Source organism: Neomonachus schauinslandi, chromosome 12, assembly GCF_002201575.2.
Source record: "Neomonachus schauinslandi chromosome 12, ASM220157v2, whole genome shotgun sequence".
Classification (NCBI taxonomy): domain Eukaryota; kingdom Metazoa; phylum Chordata; class Mammalia; order Carnivora; family Phocidae; genus Neomonachus; species Neomonachus schauinslandi.
Window position 1 is genome coordinate 60523794 of NC_058414.1, and position 9783 is coordinate 60533576.

Here is a 9783-nt window from a genome sequence, read left to right on the forward strand (position 1 = left end):
ACCACAGCCGCTCCAGCAGGGACATGTCATCCGCACCTTCCGCTGCCCACCGCACAGACGCTCCACGCCTGCCACGCCTGCTGGCGTCCTTGTCGTCTGCAGGCTCAGACCCCTGCAGGGCCCCCAGGGCCCCGCTTTGCTAACAGGCCAGGCATTGGAGCCGTGCTGGGGTCAGGGCTCTGTGGTCTCTCACTGGGAGTGGGGCCAGAAGGCTGGGCTGAGGCATAGCCTTGTGGTCTCAAGCCTTCCTCGGCTTTACCAATCCGGGGGGTGAAAGGGCCCTGAGGGGTCCGGGTGCCAGAACCTGCCTACCGAGGAGGGGCGTCCGCCAACAAGGCCACTTTTCAGGAAAGCCAGCTCGGCGAGGGACTGCCGCGGAAGCAGATGCTCACAAGGCCTGGCGTGGTGTGAGGAGCAGGTGCCTGACGAGTTTAACCAGGGCGGGACCCGCAGAGGGTCTAATGGCTCTGGTGGCATTTCACAGCCAGCGCCTGGCGTGGGGCATGACTGAGGACCCCAGGGATGAGGGGATGCACGGTCAGTGCAGGAACCGAGGAGGGGCCTCCTCTGAGGAGGGACCAGGCCAGACTGCCTGCTGAGCAAAGGTCCATGACTCTGATGCTCTGCAGGCTGGGGAACAGGGCTGTGGGGCGAGGAGCCGCATCTGCGGAGCGGTGACGAGTGGCCGGGACCTCCGATGAGCAACGAGCTGCTTGCTCTACCAGCACCCCCAGGATGCTGACAGAAGCGGCCTGTACACCGCCTCTGAGCACACAGGGAGGCTTTACAAGACACGCAAGAAAGCACAAAGGCAGGGAGCCCCACTGCCTTCCTGCAGACCGAGGCAAAGCCGGGGCCCCGCCCAGCCATTAAGCTCTCCCGCTCAGCTGCCCATGGGGTAGTCAAGCCTTTGGCAAGTCAGGTGGTTTTCATTTCTTTCAGCCAAATTTAAAGAGGACTTAATCAAATGGTGGGCTGACACATAATTTTGGATGATAGATCACTATGCAGTTTTTGGCATACGTCTCAGAAGGAGGTCCGAGACCTGAGTGACATCTACTTATTTATGTGAAAAAGCTTCTCATTCTCAGCGTGTGGAGCTATAAAAATGAAAAAGAAAGAAAAGATGCTAAGTCCTGATTCATTCCAGCAATAAATATTCACCCACGGATTCATGAACAATTAAATTCCTATCCATTCCGTTAAGATGTGTTTTCAATCAATTTTCCTTTTGTAAGGCTTTACATTTGCCTTACAAAAACTTTCAGTGTCTGTGTTGTATTAATCAATTGTACCCTATGTTTTATATCAAAAGTAGTTGCGATAACTCAATCCAGAAGATGTTTTTTTAAAAAAACTCTTTACAAATTTTAGTCACAGAAAATTAAATAATTCTATTTCAATTTCTAAGTATATTTTGTGGCAGAGAAGTATGATAAGGTGAGCAAGGAAAGACTTTCAACCATAAAAATACTGCATTAGTATAAAATCCTGTGGGGGAAATGGGATGAAGACACAAGTTCAAAGAGAAAAGGAACAACGTAAAATTTCCAGCTCTTGAGGAAGAGCTGGTTAGCTTGTTTTTTTCAAACAAAAGAGGCTGGTTATTAAATCACAGCTGTGTTTGGATTTTGAACGATATACTTTAAAGTGTTGTGGCAGTTTTATTTTAAAAGTGTAAATATTTGCTAAAAGCTAGAAATCACCTTTCTCACCAATTTAAAAAATGTGAAAAAAATATTAGATGGCAACTGAAAAATATGCAAGATGGGATACATAATAAAAAAAAAAAATACGTTGCGGGTATTCCTAGAGCAAAAGCCCTTTTGAACCCTGACCTGATGGCTCTAGCCTCCTTTCCTCCACTCCCACCCTCTCCTGGAAACTTCCTCATGGTGTTGTTCACAAATACTGTGGGGTCTTGTCTATACTTGCTTCTGGATTTTAGAACATTTTGGGTTGGGCTGTGGCGTGCTGGGCGAGCTGCACCTCTCCTCTGTGGTGAATTAAACTGCCCTCGGTAGGAGAGGAGGGGTAGAGACTGTCTTGGGGGAGTAAGGGACAGGCCTGCAGACACACAGGTCAGAGAGGAGAACCAGCCCTGGACCAGGGCCATGGGCTCTGCAAACGAGAAAGGATCCAGCCCCCCCATCCTTGGCCACGGCACTCCTTCGTATGTCTGGTTGACTTGACCTGCGGGGAAGCTGTTTCCACAGAGGCATGGTTTATTTCACAGAGAGCCGAGATATTTCTGAAGGGGAGGCTGAAATGAAGCCCGGTCTGTTGTGGGAGCTGGGAGATTCTTCTAGTCACCAAAGACCTAATTGGTTTCTTACTCCTTGCCCCCGGCCACCATGCTTCTCCTCGTTTCATCTGCACTATGCATCTGGTTGCCCTAGCTATGTCTTCCTTCCCCACGTGTCCCTCCCCAAGGCTCTGAGTCTGTGGACTAGGCCGAGAGATGTCCCGGGACAGGAAGCAGCATCCTTCCTAGGACCCCAGAGATGGCTGGGGAGGGGCAGAGAGATGGCCTGCTCTGGGCTGGGGTGTAGGTGAGAGCCCCTGGGAGAAAGCAAAACTAATTCTTTGCTTCCAGTTGCTGTGACCCCCCACCCCCTCCACTGCAGAGGGCAGCCCTGAGCAAGGAGGCAGAAGGCCGGGAGCAGGGAGCAAGGCCTAATGTCACCCTGCTGTTGGTGGGAAGGCCCTCACAGAGAGGGGAGCCCCCGCTGTGCCACGGACGAGCTGTGTGACTCGGGCAGGCCCTTCCTGGCGCTGGGCCTCAGTTTCCCCGCCTGTGAATGGGGCTACAGTGAGGATGCAGGGAGAGAGGCTGGTGTGGGCAAATGCCTGAAGACATGTGACCCACTCTTTTCGGGGGTCGGGGGGTGTGTGTGGCCCCTGTGCCATCCCTCTGCACTGAGACTTTGGGCCTAGCGGGCCTGGCTCCTGAGAGCCTCTCGCACAGCCTGCTGCCACACGCCTCTCTCCAGCCGGCAGGGCGGGCCAGCTGACGTCTCCCCTCCCTTCCGCCCCCACCAGCGCCCGAGCGGCGAGGTGGCAAAGTGAACCCAGAGAAAGGCACCCCAGGAGGATAGGAAAGCTGTCCTGATGGTGGAGTGATGAGCGAGTGGGGTGACGGAGGGGTCACAGGGCGGCCGTCTGCTTGATGCTGTGGAAGCTGATCCGTGTGGGCGACGTGGGGATGGACATGGCCCGGGCCACGGGCACTCGGAGGGAGTGATGGTCCTGCCAACGGTGCCACCTCTTCCTCACGGCCGAGCGCACCTGCAGGGGAGGCAGAGGCTCAGCGGGGCCTGCGGGGGGCCAGTCCTGGGAACGGGGAGGCTTCTCCCCTGCTCCCTGCCCCTTGCAGGGCCCTTGAAGGGAGGCTGGGGTGCCCTCCCGACCACCACACTCACACCCAGGGAGGGACTGGCTGGTTCCAAAAGCAGGTCCTTCCCCTGAAGCCGTTAGCCCCAGAAGCTCCTGCCGTCCGTCCTCATCCCTCTCCTGGAGAAGCTCCCTGCTGACCCTTCCTTGGGACACAATGCCTTCCCTGCCCCATCCCTCTGCCACCTCCTCTTTATGGTGGGACCCAAGCACCAGCTTCGCACATCTGCCTCTCGCTCTCCCGGGCACCTGCTGAGCTGTGCGCTCTTCTCGCGTACTTGGCATCCCTCTCCCTCCTGAAAGCCCTTCCTCCAGCCCCCTCCAGCCCCCTCCACCAGCTGACGGACCCTGCCTCACTGGCCATAGCATGTGCTGCTGAGATGGAAAGCTAACAGTTCTAGTCATTTCAAAACCTGATCGTTGCTGGTGCCATATTATTCTCATTCGTATTGCAACTAAAGAAGTTTTCTGCAAAACGGATTATGTTCCCCATATGCTAGGCTAGCACGTGGCTGACCGGAATAAATGCCCCAGAGGCACTGTGTGTTTGCTTTAGCAGCTTTCTCTCCCTGCCCTCCAGCCCCGGCCAGTCTCCATTGTCAGACTTGCCTATGTGAGGTCTGCTTTGATTGCCAGAGACCTAGGTGTGCAGAGACATCCCCCTCCCCCCGACTGTCACCCTCTGCATAGGCAGGGGAAGGGCCTCAGGATGGCATCGGCGTTCCTCTTGAGTGTTTGGAAGCTCTCAGGACCTGGGGCTCTGTCTACTCTTTGCCCCATAGCCCACTGTGTGTCCTCACCGACCATAGGTCGGTGTGAGCCTCTCTCCCAAGCTGCTTATGCCGAGATTCTGGGCTCTGTGAGCTAAGCAGGCTGTCCCTGGTGCCTCGTTCCCTGGCATTGGCCCCAAGGTGTGTGGTCTGCTCTGTGGTGGGGGAATGTGCTGGTGTCTTTTCTGCTCCCTGCGTCCATCAAGGCCTGGGTGCTCGGCTCACACCTGGCCCGCTCCTGGAATGCCTTCCCCTGTTACCAGCTGTGACCTGGCTCCTCCTTCCATGAGACCCTGCAGCCTGGGCTCCCTGGCCAGCCAGCCCTCCAAGTGCCTTTGTGAAGTGCTGGCCTATTGTTTCTGGCCTGCACAGGTGACCTTCTAAGCTGGTTCGAGACGCTCGGGCAGGATTCCTGTTTCCCAAAGCTGGGTGTGGTTCCTCTGGCCTTCCCCTCCCCTGTCCAGGACAGAGCTGAGCAGAGCCAGGGACCCTCCACTGGGCTGGGAACTGAGGACGGCCCCAGAGCCTGGTCTCATACCTCTCCATTGAAGAAGCAGTAGAAGACAGACACAAAGAAACCCTGGAAAGGAAGGAGGGAGGGGTCAGTGACCTGCTTGGGGAGCCACTCTGCAGGGATGGCTGGGAACACCTGGGCCCGGGACCCCAGAGGCTCAGAGCTGGAGGGGAGCCCACCCCTCATGGTGCAGATGTACTGGGGCCCACTGGAAGTGACAGGCTGTCAGAAATCCTCAGAACAGGTGCTGGGCCACCAGTAGGTGCAGGCTAGTATGACCAAGAGCCAGTCAGGGGGTGAGCTCGCCTGACCCCTGGGGTGGGGGTGCCAGGGCCCAGGGCTGGGGTTCAGTGTGTGCATGCACTTGTGTGTCAGTGTGAACCATGTCCCGTGTGAGGTCTCTGTGAGGACACTGGTGCCCCATCTTTTCCCACAGCCCACCTGGAAGGATTGCAGGAAGGAGTTGAAATAGATGAACACGATCTGCGACAGGTCGTCCTCCCCGGGGTTGACGAAGAAGAGCATGTAGGTGATGCCCAGGAGGGGCAGGAGAACCAGGGTGGCCTTGACCGCCTTCCTGGGGAGTGAGAGGGCGACAAGGCTGGTCTGAGCCCACACTGCAGGCAGGGTCTCACTCAGGGGCCGTTTCTTCTGGGACCCCAAGCAAGCTCCCTGGCTGAGGACTACGAGGATTTGGAGGTCCCTGCCCAGATGCCCTCCTCATTTCTGCCCTCTGGGGGTTAAGGCACCCATCATTCACCTGTACTGGATCGTGTCTGATGTGGTGGATGCTCTCAGTTTTGTCATGAGGATCCTGACGATGTTGAAAAGAAATACAAAATTGATCTGGAGTGAGGGAAGGCGAAAAAAGAAGGACCATGAGGTGGGGAATGAACTGAGAGGCAGCCACTTCCCCCTATAACCCACTGAACCACATGTCCCACGCACACATCCGTCCTACCCGTCACCCCAGCCCCTGCCTGCGGTCCCAAGGCCTATACTTCTCCCTCACCAGGATGGGCAGAAGTCCCCGCCCCCTGAAGCCTCTAGGGCCTACTTCTCCACCTTCAGACCCGAGGGGGGGGAAGCAGCCTTGGAGGCAGTGACCAAGGACACAAAGGCCACTTCTCCTGAGGCATGGCTCCTCAGAAAGTCTCCCACCCCCTTGCCCCACCCGGGGATGCCACAGGTGAAGCTGCCCAGGACTCCACCCCAGTCCCTTGCCCTGTCTGCTGCAGAGTGCCCCCTTGTCGACTGAGGGTTCCCCTGAGGCCCTGCTACCCTGGGGGAGTGGACGTGGCCAGAGGGAGTGACTGATCTCTCACCAGCCCTCCCTTGCACCCAGGAAAATGCTTCCCAGGCACGTCTGAGGCCATGAAGATGAATGGGCTGCTGGGCTGGCTCCAAGGCTCCTGGAAGGGCCTCATTTATCTTCATTTTGAGCCTTTTCTTGGCATCAGAGCCGATGCACCCAGTCTCTTCCCAGGACCGGCCTGCGGGGCCGCCCAAAGCATGCTCGTGCTGTGGATGGTCTCCGTGGGCCTGCCAGTGTATGGTCCATCCGCAGCGGCTTGTCTGTGTGGCTGTGTGCTGCCCTCCAAACGCTTCGGGATGGGCGGGGGGTGAGTCTGTTCTCTGTGCTTGTGTGTGTTCACATGAGAGCCTGTGGATCTGGGGACGTGGGTATGCCGGCGTTTCTCTACATCCTTCTCCAAACGTGAGCAGACAGGAAAGTGAGATGCCCTTTCTTGCGAATCTTTCCCGAGGAAGTGCCCATGGGTCAGAGGGCGTCTGCTGGCTCAGGCATATGCACCGTGTGAGTACATGTGCGCACGTGTGTGCGCATACACACACACACACACACACGTTCCGCCCGAGGCTCTGTCCCAAGAATCCGTGACTTCTTAAGCCCTCCTAAGTCTGGATCCCAGGCTGAGGGTGGGGGGACACTGGCAGACACCAGGGAACAGAGAGCCCTGTGGCCTCTGCACGACCCAGAAGCTGGAGGAGGCTCTGGGGGCCTGGAGGGCTCAGGCTGCTCCTCAACCCCAGCCTGAGGCTCTCACACCCACAGTGGCATGGCCTGCAGAACCCAGGGTGGGGGGTGGGCGGGAAGCCTTCAGCCAGGGGCCTGCTGCACCCTGCTCCTTAAGGCGCATCTAATTTCTAGCTCCTGGGTTTCTGGTATATTCCCTTGGATCACAAAGTCAATCTTAACTTAGATCAATCCTAATTTTCTCATACAAGTGGTACAAAAGACTTGACCTTTTCTGATTCTTTCTGACTTCCGTGACAGTAGAGGCTGTTGGAATCAAAATATATTCTCATTTCTGGCACATTCCCTGCATTCAATCTATTTACCCATCACCCATCAACCCACTAACCAATTCATTCAATTCTCCATCCATCCATCCATCCATCCATCCATCCATCCATCCATCTAAATACCTACTCAACAATCCATTCATCAGTTCATCCACTCACCCCCACCCCATGCTTCCATTCTGTCAATAAGCTGCAGAGCAACCCCAGCTGAGGGTCCTGTTCCATGTGCTGAGGCAAGAGCAGGGACAGGGTCTGGTGCTGAGGAGCTGGGATACAAGCCTTGTCCCCTCTACTCATGTGAGGCAGGCAGTCAGTGATGCTGCCCCCACTCCATCTCTGCGTGGGCCTGGGAAGCCTGGAAGTCACTCTTTCCTTGTCCCCAGCCACCCCCTTCACTGCATCTTTTCCACCTCACCCCACCACAGGTGTCTTCCCTCCTCCTCCAGGGAGCCTCGGGGCCCCAGCCCACACAGAGCTCTCCGCTCTTGGACCTCCCACTTCCTCCCACCCCAAATCCAAGCTCTTCAGTGAGCACTGGCTATTGTACCCTAGCCTTGTCCAGCCTACTTTCTTTCACTCACTCATTCATTCATTCGTTTGTTCGTTCATTCATTTAGTGAGCTAACTTGCCATGTGTTGGGTCCCTGCTCCCAGAAGTCTTGTGGCCGGGTGGAAAGGAGTCAGAAAGGCCTAGAGATATGGCACTTGAGCTGGGGACTGAAGGACGGTGGGGGATTGTGTTCCAGGCAGAGAAAAGCCAGGGGATAAAGCCCTGGGGCAGGGGAGATAGGCCAGTTGGCAGCCATTGTGGCTGAGATGAGCCCAAGCAGTAAAATCTACCTCCTTCTAGAATAGCAGCTGCAGGGCCCTCCCAGTCCAGAATGTTCCTAGGGCAGCCCGCATGGCAGGGGCTCTGGGAATGCAGAGGGGAGAGGGTGTGGGGTGAAAGGGTAAGGCCAGACCCCCTGGAGAAGCTCCCCTGGAGAAGTCCAGCCTCGTTCCTGCCCCGTGTTTCCTGGAGCTCTGATTCTGGCAGCTCCCACTGGCACGGTCGCTCCTAAGGAGGCTCTGTGGGAGGGGCGCCCCAGCCTGGTCAGAGCCCCAGCCTGGCAGGCGGTGGTACGTGTCAGGCCCAGACTGGGGATCTGGGTATTATGGTGGCTACGGGGACAGACAAGGGAGGCTTAGTGCTCCCTAACGTGGCCCAGAACACATCATTCCAGGTTTTTTCCAAGCACTTCATGGCTACTCCTCCAGCAGCAGCCTTATGCGGTAGGTGTGATCATTATTCCCATTTTACAGATGTACAAACTGAGGTTCAGCTAGGCTCTATCACTTGCCCACACCACACAGGTAGGAGGCACTGGTGTCAGGATTTGAACCGAGCCAGCTGGCCTCAGCGTCCTCCTCCTGGCCTCTGCATCGTGCTGTTGCTCATGCAGGAGTTCATGAAATCTGGGCCAGATGCAAGGAAGCGGAGGGAAAGCACTGGCCACACCACCAGGGATGGGTGATCGGAGCTCAGGAGCGCACTGCAAGGCCCATCAGCGCTGGAGCCAGACCCGTGGCTCCAGGTACGAGGAGGACTGGCTGGAGGGGGAGCCCCAGGGCTACCACGGGTCCTCCCGGTGACCCCACGAAGCAGGGACTGGCATCATGGTGTTAGAGGTGAGAAACTGAGGCTCCAAGCGAGGAGGTCCCCCAGGGTCCCAAATCCCAGGGGGCTGCGACCAGGGCTTGTTCCAGGATGCCCCACAGCATGGCGCCTCCCACCAAGGCAGAGAAAGTAAGCAGACCCAGCTCAGGAGCGCAGAGCACCCTGGGTCCTCCCCACCCCCGGCGACGGTGAAGGTACTTGCTAAGTCTGGTGCTCAGGGGAGACCCTCCTCGAACTTCACCGTCCCTTGTGCAGAGGCAAGCAGGGAGGGAGACGGAAAGGGGACTGACGTTTCTGCCTCCTGGGCTCCAGACACGGCTCCCAGCCTCGGAGATAGGCCCTGCTCCCTCCAGGTCTGGGTATGGGGCAGGTTTATTGGGGTGCTGTCAACACAGCTCAGGTCCCGCCTCTCACTGTTCCCCGGCTCTCAGCTTCCCGCACTGCACATCCGCCGGGTCAGTTAAACACGGCCCATCTGTCTGTCCCCCGGGCATCTGTGGAGCCCAGTGTTGACCAGATGGACTTGGGGGTGCCCCCAGAAGCCTGGAGACCCGTCTGGGGCCTGGTCCTCACCGGGTGCCTCAGCTTTCTCCTCCTGTTGGCACACTCTAGGCAGGTGAAGCCTCAAAGGCCCATGCCCCGAGGCCTATTCCATGCAGGGCCCTGGCTGGGCCACAGAGGATGCCCGGACAACATGCATCCCTGCCTGGCAGGGCCCCGGACACCACGGTTCTCCAACTCCAGTGTACACATCCAAGGAACCCGGGGCCCTTCGTCCAAATGCAGATCTTGGGCCCACCCCAGACATTCCCAGGGGCAGGTGGGGGGCCTGGAATGTGCATGTGGAACAGGGGCTGCTGGGGCATTGCTGGGAGGCACACAGAACGGGGAGACTTCAGTCAGACAGACCCGATGCTCCGTGCCCCATGGGAGCCCAGCCGGGGGTCCCTGCAGCTGCCGGGGACACTTCTCAGCCTCAGGCTTCCTCTGGCGCCAGGGGAGTTAGCTCAGCCTCACAACAGAGGGACCTAGAAATATGCGGTGTTCATGTCCCGGGGGGGGGGGGGGGGGGGGGGGGGGGGGGGGGCACCCCCCCCAGGGGGGGGGCGGGTCGGGGAGGAAGA

General features: G+C 57.6%; 1 protein-coding gene across 2 annotated transcripts in view; it reads right to left on the bottom strand.

Moving 5' to 3' along the window:
- Positions 1-3147: 3147 nt before the first annotated feature.
- CRHR2 (corticotropin releasing hormone receptor 2) overlaps positions 3148-9783 on the bottom strand; it is a 29167-nt gene continuing 22531 nt past the window's right edge. For both annotated transcript variants that reach the window (XM_021689706.1, XM_021689705.1), the window contains exons 9-12: positions 5438-5523; positions 5119-5254; positions 4702-4743; positions 3148-3288 (exon numbers count right to left, since the gene is read on the bottom strand). In XM_021689706.1, coding sequence (XP_021545381.1) covers positions 3148-3288; positions 4702-4743; positions 5119-5254; positions 5438-5523 — 405 coding nt within the window. The remainder of the gene's footprint in view (positions 3289-4701; positions 4744-5118; positions 5255-5437; positions 5524-9783) is intronic.